This window comes from Lissotriton vulgaris, chromosome 3_1 (genome assembly GCF_964263255.1).
Source record: "Lissotriton vulgaris chromosome 3_1, aLisVul1.2, whole genome shotgun sequence".
NCBI lineage: Eukaryota > Metazoa > Chordata > Amphibia > Caudata > Salamandridae > Lissotriton > Lissotriton vulgaris.
The window spans coordinates 1573468320-1573491267 of NC_141689.1; the positions used below are offsets into that span (position 1 = coordinate 1573468320).

The window sequence follows — 22948 nt, forward strand, 5'->3', positions numbered from 1 at the left end:
GGGCACTCACTTCGACATCCATCCTATCCTGCCATACTGTTGCTTGTTCAGTTCAATCTGTGGTGACCGCACCCAGCTTTCCCAGACAGCTTGCTGGCAATGTGAGCTGTTGCCGGCATTGATGGTATCTCACACGTGCGGCTCGTGCCACCGCAAATTTTAAATTAACATGAAACTGGGTATCGGAAATGACCAGGAATAGAAACTCTCACATGTGCGGTTGTAGTAAACAACAAGGGGATGAACAGGATGAGTTGCGGGGGGCACCCCCTACCAGTCTTTGCTGTAGTTTGAGGTATAGGATGGAAATGTTCCTATGGAGCCTCAAGCATAGAGCATGAAGAGCAATGGTGCTTAGCAGGGATCCGGAAGGTCCGTCAAGTGGAGGACCCCTGGTCCCTGAACAATCCCCCTCCCGGACCACTATGTGTGTACTATCAAGTACCTAAAGCTTTCCTCTATCTCAGGCAAGGAATGGCCACCCACAGCTCTCAATCGCTCCAGATTAGCATTGTCTTCCTGACAAGTTTAGCCAGGCTAACTTATTACTTGAGGTCGGGTCTGGGTCCTGTCCAACACTTGATAGACCTGCTTGCTTCTTAGGTGTAGGTGATGCAGCCGGCGTATACTACGCTAAGGGATCCTGCTCTGTGGACCCGTGGCTGCTTACCTGGCCTTCCTATACGCCAAAGGATAGCTCAGGGAACGCTTTAATTCAAAATTGGTGGGCAGGAAATGTTTTGAGTCTTTAACTGCACAAGGGACCCAACAGGCAGGTTGGCCCTGACTAACCTTGTGTTCTGGTGCCAGATTTGGGAAAGTGTTACCCATGTTCTGTGAACTACTATGCTGTTGGAATGTTAAATGTAAGGAGGGGATGCTAACCTGTCCCAAGCTCTGCGGCCATAACAGTCTGCGCAAGCTTGCGAGAACATCGAGAAGCTTTGACAAAATCAAACCGCCCGCGAAACCCAGGGACCATGGCGCCATTCTTTGGCCTGTAACTATGCACAGACAATGGAAAACTCCTACACATTCAGTAATTGTGATATATTTGCACCTGTCCCTTAATGTTAGGCCAAGCACCCCTGGGTGAGGTCTGGTTCTCCCAAACTCCTGCTAATGTGTACCAGGGAGCAGACAAGTCAGTGGGAACGAAGGACGGGGAACAGTATGACCACTAACTGCCCATTCTTGGATACTGGGAATGCCTGGTGTTCCTTACTACACCGTTGCCCCTTTGTACTCTAAACCAGTGTTTCCCCCAACCTCTTAAGTACGGTGCACTGTTAATGGTGACAACTCCCACACTTGCCATGCTGCCAAGGATAAAGGGCAGGTGCTTCTAGCTTAACTGGAGCCACAAGCCCATGCTTAGCGGCCTCGACCAGACATTTTGGAGCTAAACTACGGCAGCAGTTGAATGGTGTCAATCTGGTTTGCGCATATCTGTATGTATCCCCCCTGACTCGCTTGCCATGGCTTTTTTCCCTTTAGCATATGTCCTTATTGTTTGTCTCGAATGACATGTAGCTATGCTTTAATACTGTATCCTTTGTAACGATGTAACCTGAAACTATGGTCTGCTACTCATGTGAAGCGCTCTGATGCATCTGCTTCTAGCCAGCGCTATTTAAAACCATTCAAGTATAAAAACTTTCAAATATAAAACCTCTCCAATACGTATGTCTATTGTGCATCCGACACAGGGGGCCCTGCTCTTTTGGCTGGTTATAACCCGTTGCCGCCCCCCTTATGGCATATTCCTATAGAATTTTCATCCCCGACTGATTGTGGATATTTTCACCCAATGGTACCTAGGCGCTGAACAACATGGTTATTGTTACCCAATACGATGGTACAGTGTCATTGACCTCAGAAGGATGCAGTGCTGAGTCCCTGTAGTGCCCCGGGACCTCACTGATTCCACACGTTGCGTGCTAGAATGGGGAACCATGCCAGGCAGACATCAGTGCATTTCGCACCCCATGTTGCTCTTACCATGCTGCCAATCATACATCACCACTACTAACCATGACACTTGTGCAGCTATCTGCCAGGGATCCCGTCAGGCGGCCACTCTGTTTAAGAACACCCATTGCTCCTGCCATGCTGCCACTCATAATATAACACTACTAACCCTGACCCTTGTGCAACTATATGCCAGGGATACCGACATGCGGTCACTTAGTTCTAAACCACACTTTGCTCCTGCTGCCAATCTACTAACCCTCACAGTTGTTCCAGTGTGACAATTCAAGCTATTCCAGGTCCCCAGAATTGTCCCAATGTCTAGTGCAACAGCCAATGATAATGTTAAAGTATTTGAAATTATTCAGTGCCTGTTGTGGTGATCTCCCATAGACAGCGCCAACCCGTTGCGGGCTGTCCCTTGCGCTGGGGGTACAATTACGTAACTGTGCCGCGGACCAGAAATCGCTTGGTCAAATTTAGCACAGGTAGACTTGATGATGTAGGCCATTGCAGCATTTGAAGGACAAAACATTTTGTATGAAAGGACACCCGAACATGCAAGCAGCAAGTCGCCCTGTGGCTGTTTGCAGCAGACACATTTCTTCTGGTGCACATGACCAGGAGCATGCTTCAGCCTTAAGGTTCATCATCCAAAATTATTTGACTAGCACCTATCATGGTGATCGCCCCTTCTACCTGCAACAAGTACTTAATTAAAACAAGCCTGTTCATCTATTGGGCATATCCTCCCCATTTGACAGGCCAAATGAAGCTGAAATATTTGTTCGCATAGTCCTGTGTCTTTAGTCATGCAAGCGTTCAACACAAACTAATGATGCGCAACTCAGGTGCCAAGGGGCTGTTGCGATAAGAGGTGCCTTATCCCTTCTCAACAGACCTGAGTAAATACAAAAATGCATTTCACTGTAAAATTTGGGTGTCTGCATCCTAACAAATTGTAGACGAGAGGCATTGAACTTAGGAAAGCGGCAATGCCAACAGCCAAAGGGACCGCTTGCTAACATGTGTATATACTAATTACTTACACCTCGTTAGAAATGTAATGTGCCCGAGGTAGAGCCCCAAATCCCAATGGCGGCTCTCATCGCTGCTCTCCACTCTGACAAAATTGCAAAAAAGGGTTTTTTAGCAGGGCAAGAGCAGAGCAGGTGATTAAATACTGCACTGGCAATCGGCTGGCTATTCAGCGTGCGCGCCTGCCAGCGGCCGAGCCTACGCCCCCATCGGCCAGCGCAATCATGAAATTTGCCCGATTGAGCTCTTCACCAGGGCCGAGCACCGCCGCCCCATCCCTGGTAGCGGCGTCTTGGGTAAGCTTGATCCACCCCTGCACCCGGAATGCCATGATACGGGCCACAAAACATGCTTCATCCAAGTCAAGAGCTGGATGTCAGTAGGCGGGGGCGCGGGATTTCACCTGTGATCTCAGATGCCCGGGCTGCGAGCTCGTTAAACTAGCTCCCACTTGTCCCAGGCTCCCCCCCCCAGGGGGCATGGGGCCTGCCGAGATCTGGGACCACCTTGCAGTGTGGGGGCTGGGAGGGGAACTAGCCCCATCAAGGTTTTGCCACAGTGTGGAGGCCGTCAATTCACCACCCTAATCTGCGCTCCCTTTATTGCCGCAATAAGCTCTATCCATGGGGGCCTTAAGCGCTGTCCCCATGCCTCGCCCCCCAGAGGGAAACGCAACATACCCACCACTAAACGCAGAATAAGGTAAATGCAGTTGTTACCCCCATGACGCATATTATTATTTTTGGGCGTTATTATACCTCTACTTGTCTTTGTCCGCTTTTGTAACTTGCACACATGTCACTTATTTTCCCCTATAATGCACCGTTTGCTACTTCTCGTATTTTGTTTGCTCACTGTTGTCATTATAGCCTCATGTATGTTACGTTTGCTTTTGTAACATGTCCACTTGTAATTTTCTCCTCGTGTATCATTTCTGTTCCTATTGTGAAGCGCTCTGACACCTTCGGGGCACAAATCCTGGTCTGCAGGGCTGCCGCGGCAGAGCACAGCCCCGGTGGGTCACGGAGCCTCACCCGCCTAAACGTTGCCATAGATACCGGCTATAGCCGTCCGAGCGTTCCTCAAAAGAACAAAAATAGGCCGTTGGACCCTCGTCGGATCCACTCACAGCTACAAATGATTTTGCCGCACATTGCACAAATGAAAACCCCTGCATAGTTGCCCCGAATGCAGGGCAAGCTGCCTGTCCCCACGTGCACACCCCTCTAATTGAATATGGAGTGGGGGCCCGGCCTGAGGCGCGTCCCCACCTGCGTCAGGGCCATGTCCCTCTAACTGCAAGTGGAGAACGGGCGGGGGTCATGCATCTGAGGGGGCACCCCCGCATTGCCTCATACACCCCGAAGAAGTTGGGTCCTAGAGGAGAATGCCTGCCAATGTTGGCAGCACATGGCCGCCAAGCTGGGCGCTCGCTCCATACCCCCTAGATGGCGCGTAGTGTGCCCCTCCCACTGGCAGCAGAGGGTTCCAAGGGCAGAAGTGCACAGCATGGCTAGTGGTCACTGCAGTGCACTCCTGGACGCCCTCATCATATTGCCCCTCCCTCCCTGTGAGACGCGCAACCTAATTCCCGCATGCCGCTAACTTGGGCCAAAAGGGGAGAGGGGGGGACGGTGAGCCTCGGCGACTCCAAGGGCTGCATCGGCCCTGTGAGGGTCGGTCAGACCACCATGCAGGTCGATGTCCTGCACGGTAGCCACCGTTGCGCAGGACTAGGCTCAAAAGCTCATCCTCTCAGCCAGGGCCGGGCACCCACAAGAAGTGCGGCCCTGAGCCCTTTCACCCTTGGGCAGTGCTCCCGTGACCAGGGGCAACCAGCGACCCCCCACAGATGTCCTGGCAACTTCAGTGCTCCCATTAGGGGAAAATCTGCGACACGGGCCCTAGTAGCGGGCCTTCGCAGTCTGCCCGGAAGGTCAGCAGCTTGCGGCGGGAGACACCGAGGATGCACAAGGGGGAGGGGTGTGGAGGGGGGGCAAACAGTTGGGCGCAGGATGTCACGTGGGACTGATTCACACAGATTTTACATGGATCGCTCGAGTTACTTTAGATTTTCTCCGGACGTGTTCCTGAATGTCCAGTTTTACGTTACATCAACCCGTGGCAGCAAAACTGCAAATCTGTTCTTGGAGTGCTCATGGTAGCCAGCGACTATGCTGTGGTACGCTTCCCTTTGCCGCACGCAAGGTTGACGGCCTCATAGCAGAATCAGAGTTCACAAAGCTATGTTCCCTTTCCGCCACCAACACTGTTAGATTGTTGTAATGTATCTAGGGCTCTAGTGTAATTTTCCAGATTCATGCCCTTTTATAGGTATAACTGATTATATCCTTATATAGGCAAAAGAATCATAACCATATTTAGACACAGCCAATACAGGTCAAATACGGCATGGCTACTTCCACTAAGCTCCTAGAGTACAACAAGTTCTTGAAGACAGCCAGCCTTCAGCAGTACGGGAATTCCCCCTGCTTCAGTATTGATTTGTCCCAGAGCTCGTGGAGCGTGTAAAGAACTTCGAGTTCTTAGTGACGTTATTATGTCCACCCTTACATCAAACTCGGCACCTTCCAGGTATAAATACACCAGCATCTGCCCTAGCAAAGACACAGTGGTTTTGGAGCAGATCAACTAACTACTTGCCCGACGCCCTGCTGTATGGGAGTGCCGAAGCAAGTCGACCCTCCCGCTGACGCACTGAGTGAGACGCTGTCTTTTCTCCTGCCGAGAAATCCAGCTCCAGTGTTTCCCTGCTACCCTTGCGGGTTACTGGGAGATCGTGTCCTGAGAGAGAGATACAAGACCTCCTTCATTCTATAACCAAGGTACAGAGCTGATTAGACCCTTAGAGAATTCTTGGATAGATTCTTGACAGAAACTATTTAACTCAAGCTACACCTCACTTACTTATTCCCTTGTACTAGACTTGGGTTAGGTACACCGGGGTAGGCGTATTTTAGATGCACCAGTTGAGTACTTTTAGTCATTATTTATCATTGTATGTAATTTATCTATTTTATGTATCTTATGGCTTAGAAACCATATAAATGCTTTTACAGTATTATTTCATAATACTCTTTTTACTGTACGCACTTACTTCATAGCAAGTATTACGATTGTAGCAATTCACTTCTCTTGCATGAGAAAGAAGACTGCTCGATAAATAACCTTTTTATTGAAAAAGCCCGTCTCTCTATTTCTCTGCAAAAACCCTGGTGAAACGAAGCATGCACGATTGACTGAGTGAAATAGCAGTCTATTGTTTCCGCGACTCTGAAGATATATTTCTTATTCTTGGGGAACAAAGTTGTCATGTTATATGGTTGTCAGAAACTAATCCCTTCTTGTTTATTCAAGAAAGTTTCTAGTGACCTCTGAGCTAGCTGGCATTCACAGTTAAGTCTAACATATTCAATAGAGACCTAGTCGACCTAAGTCCTACGTCTAAACTATCGTTTAAATTATTCCAATGCGCAGAGCCTATGGGGAATATAGGAACTACACTACATGGCGCCCAAAGTGGCGCAAGGCGATAATTTAACGCTAGATACTAGAGTAACTCAGTCGTGCTTTTCACACACCCCTCTTTCCCGTAAAAACTCCAATAGACGTCTGGAGTGGGTGAAAGGTTAGTATCCGCCAGAACTAAATAGGAGGAGAATCCTATGTATTAGTTTTTGGTTTGTTCAACGTTGAAGGATATAGTGTTCCAAAATATTGTGCACCTAATCTTTGTTTCCTTGAAACTTGCTCTGCAAACTTTCATTAAACAATGTCAATTAACGGCGACAACATCGCAACCGGTGGAGCTGCAGTAAATGCGGATAACCGGGTTTAGACGTTACAGGGTTTAATGAAAATGAAGATGATGCAATAATCATCCCGATAAATGTAAGAAAGAGTGTAACTTACAGACTAATAAATAGTGGTGTACCATCAAGAGGTGGTACAGTCATATTTGTGGTAGAGGCACATGAATATCGGCAGACAGAGGTATTCTATGCATTGATAACTTTTCCAGCAGCAAATGCTGTGACACGCGAGTTCCACTACTACAAAGCAGAGGAACCTCCAGCGGAATACGTTCCTTTCGAGGACGTTGAAATTCCACTAACTTACCAGGAGCATCAGCTCTGGTTTAATGGTGCCTTCAAACATCAAAATCACATTAGCTGGCTTGGTCCACTAGGTAGACCAGGAGCCACATGGCCAGTTCTAGCCAGCTATACACCACATCCTGACATTGAAGACATGTCAGACAGAGAACTGTTAGTTCAACTAAAACAATTAATTAAAATACATAGGGCCTGATTCACAGAACGAATTTAAGACTCAATCCTAAACTTACTACTGTTTTGGTATTCACAGATTGCACTTACTACTTTTGGTATTCACAGAATGAACTTACTACTTTTGGCATTCACAGAATGCACTTACTATTTTTGGTATTCACAGAATGAACTTACTCATTTCGGTATTCACAGAAGTTAGGACTCCTAACTTTAGGACTCCTAAATGCCTTTTGTGAATACCGAAAGTCTTAAAATTAGGATTTTTCTCAACTTAGTAGTAGTAAAGTTAGGACTCCTAACTTTAGGACTCCTAAATGCCTTCTGTGAATACCGAAAGTCCTAAAATTATGATTTTTCTCAATTTAGTAGTAGTAAAGTTAGGACTCCTAACTTTACTACTACTAAATTGAGAAAAATCCTAATTTTAAGACTTTTGGTGTTCACAGAAGGCATTTAGGAGTCCTAAAGTTAGTAGTCCTAACTTTACTACTATTAAATTGAGAAAAATCATAATTTTAGGACTTTCGGTATTCACAGAAGGCATTTAGGAGTCCTAAAGTTAGGAGTCCTAACTTCTGTGAATACCGAAATGAGTACGTTCATTCTGTGAATACCAAAAGTAGTAAGTGCATTCTCAGAATGCCAAAAGTAGTAAGTTCATTCTGTGAATACCAAAAGTAGCAAGTGCAATCTGTGAATACCAAAACAGTAGTAAGTTTAGGATTGAGTCTTAAGTTCATTCTGTGAATCGGGCCCATAGACAATTGGTCCAATATGTCATGCGGACTTTAACAGTCCAACCTGCTATAAAAATTCCACAGCACACCCCTCACCAGGGGAACACAAATAAAATTACACCACAGACTATACAATCAGTCATTGGTAAATTACCCGCAAAACGGGAACAAATTCTGTTCTGGCTGGCTCAAAAGATTACTCAAATAGAGGCAGTATTCCCTGATTTTACACCTCATGAAAAACACAGAATTCTGACAATCTGTTTACCAATGGGGATCGCACCGCATGTGGAGGACTGTGACACTTGGGGAACAGTCTTTGCTTCAATCTACACAAAAACACATGGTGTTCCGTCTATGGCGGTTATACCAGACGTACTAAGACAGATTCAAAATGAATACGGTCCAGTGCCTGCTTTAAATCTAGGTATGAAATTACTGAAAGATTTTAAACAAGTCTCGACTAAACTACTAGTGAACATAAAAGGAGAAGCAGCATCATTGGCGATCTGCCAAAAATTAAAAGAAACAGATATAGCAGAACAACCTTTCGAACGTGCCAGAATGAGAAATCCTATGAGGAATTAGGTAGAGATAGTTTGGGTGGGAAACCACTAAAACCACAACTAACAGAAAATCCTGAAAAGACTTTCATTAAAAGTAATTTAATTACTCCTAAAAAGAGGTGGGAGGGTAATAAACAGACCACTCCCAGAGAAAAACAGTTTCAGTCCAGAGGAAGGTCGCCCCAAAAGAGAGATAGATCTCCTGAACGGGGGGTAGGTCTCCCCAACGGGAGCCCCTCTGAGAAAAGATATAACCGCAGAAATAGGGATAATTTGAAAAAACCTGACAGATATCAAGATATTGATAAACGTCCCTCTCGATCTTTTCAGACTTCCTCGCAGAAATCGGAAAGAAGAGGACGGTCAGAACATAAAGAAGAGCGCGTCAAGTCCAAAGACAAGGAACCCGCCCACCAAAGTAAAAAATCTCAATTTCCCAAAAAGAAGGTAGCAAGCATAAAGATAAAACATGCCGAGGATCCTGAGGACACAATTCAAGAACGGGGAGTGGGCCCAAACAATGCTAGACAGCGCAGCAGAAGTGACCATAGCTCGCAAGATCCTGATGAATCTTCTGGAGACAGTGGACACGAATGAATACATTCAAGTGGAAACTGCAGACACCAGAATTAGTGTGCCCCATAAATTATATGAAATAACATTGCGAATAGAAGGGGACATAACTAGGAAAATAAAAGCTCTCTTTTGGGAGAAGCTATCTAAGGGCTATAATATTCTCCTAGCTGAGAAAGACTGGCCACCAGAATTTGTTAGGGAGTGCCCACATGGCGAAGAAATGATTATGCCTGCCTTCGCAAATCATATTCCAATTCATAAAAAATACACATATGCTAGAAAATGGGCAGTGGCCCAAGCCCCTGCATTATATAAAAATCATGTAGGATGGGATGAGGAATCCCCTCACCATAAAATCCAGTTAAAAAATCAACCTACTGCACAAAGGCAGTATCCTGTTAAGCAAGAAGCTAAAAAACAAGTCAGGGAGATCTTAGATCAACTTGAGTACCAGGGGGTGATTGAAACATGCACCTCACAAATGAACAATCCTTTGTTTCCTGTCTCCAAACCAGACAATTCATATCGTCTAGTATTGGACTACAGACACTTAAACTCTTGTTGCAAAACATTTGCAGTACAAAATTCACACAGTGCAGCACTGATGAATAACATTGTGTGCAAAAAATATAAAACGACATTAGATATTTCAAATGGTTATTTCTGTCAAAACATTGCACCAGAAAGCAGGTATTTGACCGCTTTCTCAAGTATGGGGGCCCAGAGGCAATTTGCTGTCTCCCCCAGGGATTCAAGAATAGCCCAGGATTATTTTCAGCCAGAGTAACAGAGTAACTACAAATGTATGATGATGAGGCATTATCTTATGTCAATGACATCTATCTAACAGACGATGATTTGGACAGGCACTTGAAAAGAGTGAACACCATTATACTTGGGTTCGCATCTGAAGGGTACAAATTCAACTTTAAAAAATCACGGATTTCCCACCTCACTGTCTTATTTCTAGGATATGAGTTATCAAGTGAAGGGAAAAGCCTAGCAGCCAATTTCTCAGAGAAATGTGTGCTGCTCCATGTTCCAAAAACACTGAAAAACTTACAATCAATTCTAGGTTTCCTGAATATTGGAAGAACGTACGTTCTGAATTACGCAGAGAGGGTTAAACCTCTCTACGAATTAATAAAACCTGATTTCAAACCAACTAATTGGACTCAAACACACACAGAAATTTTACGTTCAGTACAAACAGACATGCTAGCAAAAACAAAGCTGCAAACACGCGTAAAAGATCGCAACTTTGTAATCCGAGTCATCCCAGGAAGATGCGTATTCACGTACCTGACCTATAACGAAGGTGAAACGGTACCAATAGCTTACAAATCACAATTGTACACACAAGCTGAAATAAAATTCACTTCAACTGAGAAAATTCTGATAGCGGTTCAAACTGCTACAGCAAAAGAAAGAGCCCTTGCACAGGGGAAATGCATATCGGTTGTTACACCTGTACCTGGCTTAGAGGCAGTGACAAGAGCGAGCATTCCAAATGCTAAAGCTTTACATCCAAGATGAATACAATGGGTTAATTATCTTGCTGCAACAGACGTTGAATACGTTTTTGACCCTAGCTTGAAAACACAAGAATTTCTCCAATACGAGTACGCCAACCGAAATTCTGCCTCTTGAACATTACGGCTGTATAATATATACAGACGGAACAGCACAGCCCACGATTGGGGGTAAACAAATATATAGTGCTGCGTGCGCGATTGTTAAAGGTCGCTGGCGCGAAGGTAAATTCCGACCTATGGTCACAAAAACTCAATCACTCGGAGACTGTACAGTTCAGCGAGCTGAACTACAGGCTTTCAAGATGGCGCTTGAAAATACTGATCGCGAATTCCCCACACTAATATGTGCGTTTCGTATTACTGCGTCCAGTCTTATAATGAATACTTGCAGAACTGGGTTCAAAATGGTTTCAAAAGATGCGAAAGGTGGCACAATCAAACATAAAATGCTTTGGGAACAAGTAGATCCTGTACAGAAAGAACTACAAAAGACTCACGTGATCCATACACTGAGTCATCAACGTGATGGCGTTCACGTTGCAGGGAATTCATTGGCTGATGAAGCCGCAAAGGCAACCGTCCATACGGTTTCTGTAGCTGCAATCACTCATTCAAAAATGAAAATAGACAGCGAAATAATGCAAGCTGTCATCGCTTCAGTAAAAAACAGTGGTAAGACAATCCCGAAAGGCTTTCCAGTAAAGTACTCATATAAAACTGATGCAAACAATGTTCCTTTTGCTCAAATTCCTGGAGTGGGGGATAGGGCAATTCCAAACATGGAACATAGGTTAGGACTAATCTTAGCAGCGCATGAAGGGCTGGCTTCTGCACACGCAGGTGTATTCGCCACAGTATCTTTATTTAAACAGAGATATTGGTGGCCGCGCATGACGAAGCAGACTAGAAATTATGTTTTAGACTGTGAAATATGCCAAAAAATGAAAGTATCAACAGTGCAACATCCTGAGCAGACGCCCCTTCTGATCTCAGATAAACCATTAGCGTGTGTTTACCTGGACCACTGTGGTTCCTTACAAAGGGACGGTAACTATAAATATATCATGGTCGCAGTGGATTCCTGCACAAGATTCATTTGGATGTGCCCCCAGCGCTCGGCTGATGCCAGAACTGTTATAAAAGATTTGCGAGTCTTTATCAGCACATACGCAATCGGCACACTACATTCTGACCAGGGTCCTGCGTTTAGCTCTCGAGCTTACAAGGAGGCCATGGCCAGCTTGGGCGTTGCATTGCGGTACTCTAGTCCCTTCCATCCTGAGGGTAATGCGGTAGTGTAAAGAAAAAACCGTGACATAAAGCAATCTATAACAGCTAGGGTATTAGGTTCGGGTGATGGGTGGGTCAAACATCTAATAAATGTCCAACATAGTCTTAATAATCTGCCAAGAAATTCTCTGTGTGGAATCATTCCGTATGAACTTTTGTTTGGTACTAGAATGATAATCGAAGACCTCGATAGTCAGACTTCAGTTGTGGAACAAAAAACCTTTGATATCAAAGATCGTTTGGCTGTTTTACAGGACTTAAATGAAACAAGAAGAAGTCTGAGTAACACAAAGCTAAAGCCAACGGCCACTGAAGAAAAACCACCTGTCCCAGCAAGACCGGTCTGGATTCCAAAGATTGGGGATCTGGTCAGAGACAAGATCGCGGTGAAGAAGGAATTTGGGCCCTCATGCAGAAAAGCAGTACCTGTCTTAGCAATCAACGGAACAAGATCAGTAGTACTACTGCCCCTTGCTGGTAAAAAGGAGAACAGAGTTGTATCAATCGGCCTGGTAAAACCACAACCATGTGGCCAATAATAAGTAGTAGGCCCAGAGGACTCCCAAGATGTAGCAGAAGACCAAACCTTGCTACAATTCAAGAGGTTCCAACTGAGAGACTAATCACATTTGATAAACCTGCAGTGAATAAAAAAGGACTATGCAACAAAGCCATGGAACTTGTGCCTCTTGAAACCCAAATTGCAACAGTTCGTCAAGAATCACCTTTCTACAATGAGGTAGCCTCTGACTATACTGAAATGACAAAGGATGAAGCAACTAAAAAGATTAATAACAATCCTGATGCGATTCCAACAATTGACAGAACCGCCTCTGGATATTTCATCAATTTTGATGACTTTTCTGAAGATCCCAGTGAACATGAAGAAAAGCCAGCAAACAAGACATTCAAAGAAAAAATAACAGAACTCTTTCATCAACTTGGAGAAATATATCTGATTTCACCATGGATTGAATTGTGGATTGTGTTAGGTGTACTTTTCCTCCTACTCTGGCTCATTTTGGTTTTAAGCTTGGGAAGAATGATTGAGGGAAAATACAGTACAATGGACACAGCAAGTCAGAACATCAACTTGGTCCTAAAACCTCACAAGTCATCTCATGTTGAAAAAAGAGACCTGTCATCAGTAAACATCACAGCCATTCCTATACCTGGTGGTGTAGCATGGGACGCTACTGATTACGACATCTTTGACCCGGTTGAACTCTTGAAATATCCACATCAGTTCAAGGTTTCTTTAAGTGACTTTGTCTCACCGAGCACATTCTCTGATGATTGGGACTTTGAGACTATTAATAATATGATGTCTGATTTAGAAATGTCAGCAAAATTTACAGATCATGAATATTTAGAAGGTTCATCTGATTATGAAGAAATGTATTGCTTTAATCATTTTGGGCACCACTATTTGCATAAATTGGCAAAACCTAGAAATGTTTTAACTTATAATCAATGGGAACATTGTCCAACACCTCCATAAGGCAGCTCGAAAACATTTTATGAGAAATTTCCATACTTTTCAGGGTTTAATGTCACAGATCCAGAAACGTTTTATTTCAAAAATGTGAATAAGACAGGAATGAAAAATATGTTAACCAATACAAAACAGATATATTCTGCTAAATTTTATGAACAATTGTCTACATTTGGTTTTTAATTCTGGAAAGACAACATTGAAACAAAAACAATCTAGGGTTCAAAAGATTGGCAAGTACAGGGATTAGAATCATTATTCAGAGCCTGCATGATACCAGAACAAATAATGTTCCTGAATGACACCATTCAACAAACAACCTGTCTTGGCATAGCCAAGATAAAAGATTTAAAAAACCTGTCTATACCAAATCCTATGCCTGATAGAAATAGCACTACAGATGAGGGGTTAGACGTGTCCCATATTTTACACCAAAATAGAAATAATCCTGATTGGAAAAAATGGTTGATCTGGCCCACAGACACTAATAACTGTCAAGATAGATTCCTGGACAAAACACAGAGGTTCAAACAGAACAGGCCAGACCCAAGATGTTCCCAGAGACAACATCCATGGATAATAACGACATACAGTTTAGGAAAACTATGCCTCGAGTGGCTACAGAAATCCACACTACCTGAAATTAAGCAACACTTGACCTTACTTAAAGAAGGTGCTGACTTGCGAGATTTCTTATTGGGACCTCGCAAACAGCGTCAAAAACGTTTCATATACGCCCGTATATATGCTGCTTACAACAAAGCTTGGAAAGTGATGCAAATTGAAACTCCTGAAAAAATACGAGAAATTGATTGTATTAATTTGGAAAAACACTGTCTGCAGTGGGCAATGGGTTAACGACTCTGTCCTCCAGAATTTATGCTTTGGACAACATTGTATCATGTGCAATTGATATAATAGAACAGGATAAACTAATGTTACAACATGGCCAGTCCCAATTACGTTCTATTGTTCAGTTAGGCTGGAGGTTACAAAATCTGCGTTCAGGCTATGTCCCTTGGCGTCTAATCAACACAACATCATTATTTTCTATCTTTAACCTTACAGATAAACAAATCTCTTTGGTACAAAAAGGAGCAGACTATACAGTGCTGAGCATTGAAAAACTAGAAAGATTACCATTAACAGTTTCCGAGAAAACTGTAATTGAATGGATAATACATGGTACCATAACAATACCAATAACGACATTCCAGTTTCAATACTGCCTACAGCATATACCAGCTGGCCTGTATGAAAGGTTGGGTAAAGGATACATTAAGTCGACCTGGAATTTACCTTACACACATAGATGTTGGAGTGGGCGTAACAAAGAAGTATTTCTTAGTGGGAAAAATTGTGAAAACTCGCTAAGTGGTACACTTCTGTGTCAAGAAATTAATTTACATGGAGCCTGTGAGGGTTCGTCTAATGACCTTTCTTGCCACTTGCACGGCACCCCAGCCACACAAATAGAACCTGTTTTCAGGCAGCTTTCCAACGGCAGCTACGTTATGTTAAGTGACCACAGCTGTTGTGGCATGTTGCCAGGAACGGCCTATCTCGTCAGTGTTACCTCCAGGGTCACTTGTTGTATGCAAGTATTGTATCCAAACAGCCAGCCAGACAAGGAGGCAACGATTTGGCCTTCATTGAATATCTCTTCTATTCGAATTGATACATTAAGTAGAATGAAGGCCATTCTTTTACAAAAAACTGTGCCTTTGACCTTGTCTAGATAAACTTATGATCTGCAAGTTGCAAGGACCTCAGCAGAGATACATACATTATTATCAACAAACTGCCCCGTACATTTCGTCGAAATGTTAGGTCAAATGTTAAACATGTCAGATACCAGTGGCATCGCACATGTATTTAAGACACTTTTTTCTGTACTGTTAGCACCCTTTGAAGCAGTCCTGAGCATTTGCCCGAATTTCGTGCACTCTGTGTTCGGCGGCCTGCCTCTCATTTTGGGACTCGTAGCAGGAATTCTATTTTTGTTCCTTATGCTCCGATATGGCAAGTCCAGTCACCAGCGATACCCAGGTTACCATGGAACAAGCGATCCAGGCACTGCAGTACCGAAATAGGGTAACACAGGTTCTCGGCTTGGCTCATCTAAGAGATCTGAATACCACATGGTTTCTATCATTCAGACCAATCTGGCAAGATTGCATCTTACCTGTTCTATGATGCCTGCTCTGCGGAGAAGAATGCGTGTTAGACATCTGTCTCTCACTTCCATCAGCAGTACCTATGGATGTCGATACTTTGCTTGGTTCACTAACGGCTCATGCAACGTGTTGTCCCCAGCGGCTACCAATTCTGATGACGGCATTCATTGAGACCTCACCATTACGACTAGGTGGCGGTGAGGTACGAGATGAAAGCGGCACACAGGTACAACCTTCTGTGAACATTGCTGATCCAGATAACGCTGACGGTAATGCATCTCACATATGCACAATTTCTACTTTTTCGGAAATTGCCCAACTTTCACCTACTGTGGTAGACGAATTCCTTGATAGCCGATCTGAGTTAATGTTTTCTCCTAACAACAAGAATAACTCCTGAAAAACAAGCACACAGCGTTCCCTGAACTTTGATTTCGGCCTTCAGTTTTGATAAACAGAACTTCTAAAATTTGGAACAACTTTTTACTACAACAAAATTATTTTTTCTCAAATACCAAAATATTTACCTTTTTTCGGCACAGAGTAATCTGCTTAATGTAGAACTATTCTTAGAGAACAAGATTTCTATTTTTGAAAACCTAGAGACAATATTTAAACTTAGCCTCAAACACATGTACAGTCTTATATAATTCTGTGATGAAATGGTCTCGACCTTCTCTTCTGTATTAAGAGCCATTTCATAAACGTAATTTCGTGAACCATTCAGCCAGCATTTCAAATGTAAAACTATATGCATTATTTGAATGATACCACTGCTTAGAAAACGCACAGTACAATACTAATTTTTCGTGTACAAACCATTTCAAATGCATTTTATGTATTTTTGGGGTGGGATTGTAAACACATGCTTTGAAATGTTATAACTGCTTAGTATTTAGTAAAGATGGGTATTCTACGTGGAGTGGGTGTTGTAACGTATCTAGGGCTCTAGTGTAATTTTCCCGATTCATGACCTTATGTAGGTATAACTTATTATATCCTTATATAGGCATAAGAATCATAACCATATTTAGACACAGCCAATACAGTCCAAATACGGCATGGCTACTTCCACTAAGCTCCTAGAGTACAACGAGTTCTTGAAGACAGCCAGCCTTCAGCAGTACGGGAATTCCCCCTGCTTCAGTATTGATTTGTCCCAGAACTCCTGGAGCGTGTAAAGAACTTTGAGTTCTTAGTGACGTTATTATGTCCACCCTTACGTCCAACTCGGCACCTTCCAGGTATAAATTTACCAGCATCTGCCCTAGCAAAGACACAGTGGGCCCGATTCACAGAATGAACTTACTACTTTTGGCATTCACAAAATGCACTTACTGCTTTTGGTATTCACAGAATGAACTTACTCATTTCGGTATTCACAGAAGTTAGGACTACTAACTTTAGGACTCCTAAATGCCTTCTGTGAATACCGAAAGCCTTAAAATTAGTATTTTTCTCAATTTAGTAGTAGTAAAGTTAGGACTACTAACTTTAGGACGCCTAAATGCCTTCTGTGAATACCCAAAGTCTTAAAATTACGATTTTTCTCAATTTAGTAGTAGTAAAGTTAGTAGTCCTAACTTTACTACTACTAAATTGAGAAAAATCCTTATTTTAAGACTTTCGGTATTCACAGAAGGAATTTAGGCATCCTAAAGTTAGTAGTCCTAACTTTACTACTACTAAATTGAGAAAAATCGTAATTTTAAGACTTTCGGTATTCACAGAAGGCATTTAGGCGTCCTAAAGTTAGTAGTCCTAACTTTACTACTACTAAATTGAGAAAAATCGTAATTTTAAGACTTTCGGTATTCACAGAAGGCATTTAGGCGTCCTAAAGTTAGTAGTCCTAACTTTACTACTACTAAATTGAGAAAAATCCTAATTTTATGACTTTCGGTATTCACAGAAGGCATTTAGGAGTCCTAAAGTTAGTAGTCCTAACTTCTGTGAATACCGAAATGAGTAAGTTCATTCTGTGAATACCAAAAGTATTAAGTGCATTCTGTGAATGCCAAAAGTAGTAAGTTCATTCTGTGAATCGGGCCCCGTGGTTTTGGCGCAGATCGACTAACTACTTGCCCGACGCCCTGCTATATGCGAGTGCCGAAGGAAGCAAACCCTCCCCCTGATGCACTGAGAGAGACGCTGTCTTTTCTCCTGCCGAGAAATCCAGCTCCAGTGTTTCCCTGCTACCCTTGCGGGTTACTGGGAGATCGAGTCCTGAGAGAGAGATACAAGACCTCCTTCATTCTATAACCAAGGTACGGAGCTGAATTGACCCTTAGAGAATGCTTGGATAGATTCTTGGCAGAAACTATTTAACTCAAGCTACACCTCACTTACTTATTCCCTTGTACTAGACTTAGGTTAGGTACACCGGGGTAGGCGTATTTTAGATGCACCAGTTGAGTTCTTTTAGTCATTATTTATCATTGTATCTATTTTATCTATGTTATGTATCTTATGGCTTAGAAACCATATAAATGCTTTTACAGTATTATTTCATAATACTCTTTTTACTGTACGCACTTTACTTCATAGCAAGTATTATGATTGTAGCAATTCACTTCTCTTGCATGAGAAAGAAGACTGCTCAATAAATAACCTTTTTATTGAAAACGCCCGTCTCTCTAATTCTCTGCAAAAACCCTGGTGAAACGAAGCATGCACGATTGACTGAGTGAAATAGCCATCTATTGTTTCCGCGACTCTGAAGATATATTTCTTATTCTTGGGGAACAAAGTTGCCATGTTATATGGTTGTCAGAAACGAATTCCTTCTTGTTTATTCGATAAGTTTCTAGTGACCTCTGAGCTAGCTGGCATTCACAATTAAGTCTAACATATTCAATAGAGACCTAGTCAACCTAAGTCCTACGTCTATCGTTTATGTTATTCCAATGCGTAGAGCCTATTGGGAATACAGGAACTACACTACAAGATGTGCTGGAAAGTAGAGCATGGGAATGCAGGTTACTTTGAGATGCCAACAGAAGCCATTTTGGACTCCAGTGAGGGCACCGACCTGTTTGACCAGAGAACGATTTGGGCCCTCAGCCGCACTTCTACTGGAGCTGTGCTAGCCCCCACCTCCCCCCGTGGCAGACCGTCACCTACGACGGCTGCAGGGCATACAACACCCATGTAGTGCCTGCTGGGGGAGGGGTGTGGGGGTTCGCACTCACTGTACTTAGTTACTAGCCGCTCCAGGAGGAGGGCCGGCCGATCCTAGTCCTGGAGAGACGGGGGGCTTGAAGTGCCGAATGCCACTCTCACAACCAGTTGCCCCCCCATGAACCTCCCTGCCGTACCGTCAGCATCTGCTCCGAGGGAGCCTGCCGCTGCGCCGGGGGAGCTGCATGCCCCCCTCCCCTCCGGTCGGACACCAGCCCAGACTACGGCGGTGGAGTGCCGGTGGTGAGAGTATGGTGAGGGGGGGTAGGTGAACACGACTCACTGCAATAGCAGCTCCGACCAGCAATGTCCCGACGGCACCTCAGGCACACCAAAGATGGCGTGTCCCACGAGGCAGCGGCTGCGCGTCACCGGTGCGACGACAAAGAGGTCGTCCGCGTGGTGAGGGGGACATATATACCTCACCCCGCCTGGCGCACCGGACATGACGCGGCAACGCCAGCGCCCAGGAGGGGACTCCTCAAGAGTCCCTGCCCCTTTAGTAGGAAAGGGGGGTGTGGTCGCCCTCTTGAGTGACCTCCTGCGGTGGCCTCGGGCAGCCGCAAATTCTTTATAGAAGTACTACCAAAGCTGTGTAGTGTTCAAATCCTACAACGTCTTGGCCAATGTTACTGGCTTAATGTGCTCCACTACATTCATGCCAAAATCTTTCGGTAATAATCCCTAACGTCCTCTGTAAGGTGATAGGTAAACCCTAACACGTTTTGCTCACTGTTACTACCCTAATGTGATTTACATTGTACTGTTTTCTACAATCTTCTTGGAATACCCCTCATGCCACTTAATTTATGTGCCGTTATTTAACATAATGCTTTATCTTTTTTATTGTGAGCTGTTTATAGCACTACTTGTTAATCTTTTGGCTACTTCAGGGCTGTTTAGGAATTCTCAATCTACAGTTAAATGCACATGTTCTTAAAAATGCAACGTTGTTGTGTCTAAGCCCTGACATGTCGAGTGTTTTATTTTTGTACTTAATTTGAAGATGTTCCGTTATTTATCTCACCCTTCTGCGATTCAAGGTCATCCACAACTGGTCACACAAAAATGTCAGTAGCCAGCACTTAACTCAATAGCCATCTTTAAAATGCTTCATTCATTCGTCCATGCATCTCCTACAGCTAACCTGCTCTTTGTGGAGGATACTGTGTTATGCAGTATGTTTGTAGTAACTATGCACAGCATGTTTTTGAGAGCTGGGTTTCATAATATGATTGATGGTATCGAGTTTATGTGTTCTGTGTGCTTTCACTCACGTGTAGTCTGCAGACAGCTTCTTGCATTATAACAAGCAATCAACATATTGGAGCTAACTTTCCTTGGAAACTTTTCTCGTTGGTTGTGGAATATGATTTTACTGAGAACTCCTGCTGGATTGATGTCTGTAAAAGCCTGGATATTTTTTACATGACTTTTAAAAGCACCCTTCCTGAAGCAGCTCTAGAAGGTAAGAGAGCCTCAAAAATCTAAAACATGTAATTTCGTTTTTGTTTATTGCTAGATTGGAACATATGTGAGTGGTAGTGTGTAACTAACACCATGGAAGCAGCATTTACTCTGAAAGTATTTCTTTATATTACCGTTCAAAAATCTTTAAATGGGTGGGATTATGTAGTTTTATTTTGATAAGTAAAGAGATGGCACAGGAGATGTAATTGAGCTATAAGGCTGGGTCAGACTTAGGAAGGATAATATTTCTCGTCCAAAGCAGGAAGTACAGAATGTCTCCTTTTCCCACCATGAATAAATCAGGACTTCTGACATGTGTGTATGCTTCTCGTGAGAGTTTGAAAAGCACACACCAGAAGCTGTATTGTGTGCATTTTATCTATGGCAGAATCTTGTTTTTATGACAAACATCAATGTTACCTCACCTACAACTGATGAACATCACCCTGGTGTGTAGATATTTCTGCAATTACAGGTGAAACTGGGTGTAGAAACAGGTATTCTTTAAGGGGACCGTGCAATGCAAATGGAGCCGTCACTTTTTAGCTATTCAAAAAAGTTTGCAGAATTTTCCCCACACTTATTTGGAATTCTACAAGTACACTTATCTGTTCCTCATAAAAGTGGGACAGACAGTGAAGGAGTTAAATATTCGCATGAAAAATGTAGAACATGTGAGAAACTAGGGTGACTGCCTGACTCTCTGTTTACATCTTCTCATCCACCCTCAACCCACCCAAGCTCTATCCTCACGTTCTCTCCTCCCCTCTTCTCCTTTTCCCATATTAGATACTGTAGTGATCACTCCGGAGACAAGTGAGTGGTGAAGCAATGCAGTTTCAGAGTGTCTAAAGATCTTGCAAGGGCTGTTTTTACAAATAAAATCTTTGGTTTGAAGCGGAAGAGATTCTGTATCCGGTAAGAAACACGTGATCTACATCCACTGGAGTTAAAAGCCCAATAATTGCTTCCTTCCTTGCTTGGTTTAGCTGAGTCAGGGTTTTCGTGCTGTTCAGTAAAGGTCCATCTGGCAGCGATATACATATTTCTACAACCTCAAAATAGATAGTCAATTTTATCCTCAAAAATGATAAAATAATTCATGAAGGAATTATTCAACTCTTTGCCCCACGGACCAAGCAGCCTTCTTTGTGGGAATTTTTTTAACCTCTCTGCAACTCTTTATTACAAATGCTGTAATGGAAAACTGCATCCTTTTTCCAGTAACTGCTGCCAGGCAAGTTAGAGAGATTTAGGATTTTTCAGCTCAATCACGTTTCATAAAGTTTTCAATATATATGTTCTTTTTACCCACCGACATGTCATTTATACAAAAAGGCCCTGCGTCATTTCCTTTGAATGAAAAGATTCACTTACCAAATTTCTTCACTCAACTGTTGTGAGATAATGGGGGTATTATATGGTGTGGGTGTGCAACCTCAGCATATAATACACTTGCCAACCCTTTTAGGGCCAGTAGGCTTGATTTGTTAAACCATTAGCTCAACCTTGGGTTGCTGTCTCGCTGAGCAGTCAGGCTTACTCAAAGGAACACGTGTAAAGCATTTAAACAGCACCAAAAACACTGGAAGAAGAAATACACCACACTCCAAAGAAATCCTACACAAATTAATGAAAATAGATTTGTTTTTTATATATTTTTAGACACCAAATTAAAATAAATCCACTGGATGGTTCGGGAGGTACAGAATTTACAAGGAATAGTAAATCAATACTTTGTACTTAACAGTGAACAAGCACTGGCAAATTCAACGAATTTGACACTTAAAAACGTTATCAAGAAAAACTTTGGTAAGTATCAATGTGGTTACTCTAAGTTACTTTACATGACCAGCTCCAGCAGGTCCTCAGAAACAGTTACCTCAAGAATAAAGCAGTCTTGGGGGCGTGGCTAGCTGCATGGCTGAGTAAGACGTGCCTCGGCGTAGCTCCCGGCAAAACTGCACTTGATCCGGCAATCTACCTACCCATTAGCCCGCTAAACTTCATGAAACTCGGATGAAAAGGTGGAAGGAGGTGTGAGGCGTCGGTACAGCCCTCCGGCTCGACTCTGCGTCGTTGTGGAGACGAACTGCTCGGAAGATTCTCCCCCGAGACCAGTGGCGCCCAAGATGGCGGCGACCGGCAGCGCCGAGTTCCTTGGCTGAAGCGAATGCCGGGCTGCTGAAGCGACGAGCTGATTGCTCCCCCTCCCGCGTGAGTGTGTTTGATCCTGACCCTCCGCCCTACGCCTGGGAGCCCCCCCTGGCGGACCTTGGAGGCTGAAGCGGATCGGGGCCTGTGAGGCCGGGGACTAGAGTTGCCTGCCGCCGAACGCTAATCCTGGCCTGTGAGACCGGTGAGAGGAGCTCGCGCCCGGGCCCGACGTCGTCCCGCGGGGGCCACTGAGGGGCTGCTGAGTGATCTGCTCCCCCCCCCCCCCCTGGCAACCTCGAAGTCAACGGCACATGAGGCCCTGAACGAAGATCTAGGCCCGCTGGCTGGACAGTGGCCCGGCCTTGGTGGCGCGCGGACCCGCTGCTTCCCTCTACCTCCCCCCCCCCCTTGGGGCGCCCGGAGAACCGCTGGAGGCTTGCTTT

At 43.9% G+C, this 22948-nt stretch overlaps 1 protein-coding gene across 1 annotated transcript in view; it reads left to right on the forward strand.

Annotated features, from left to right (window-relative positions):
* Nucleotides 1-22948, forward strand: part of SHOC1 (shortage in chiasmata 1) — a 1715507-nt gene that overhangs the window by 1236003 nt on the left and 456556 nt on the right. Inside the window, exon 19 of the mRNA XM_086963751.1 lies at nucleotides 20162-20346. Within this exon, the coding sequence (XP_086819877.1) occupies nucleotides 20162-20346 (185 nt within the window). The remainder of the gene's footprint in view (nucleotides 1-20161; nucleotides 20347-22948) is intronic.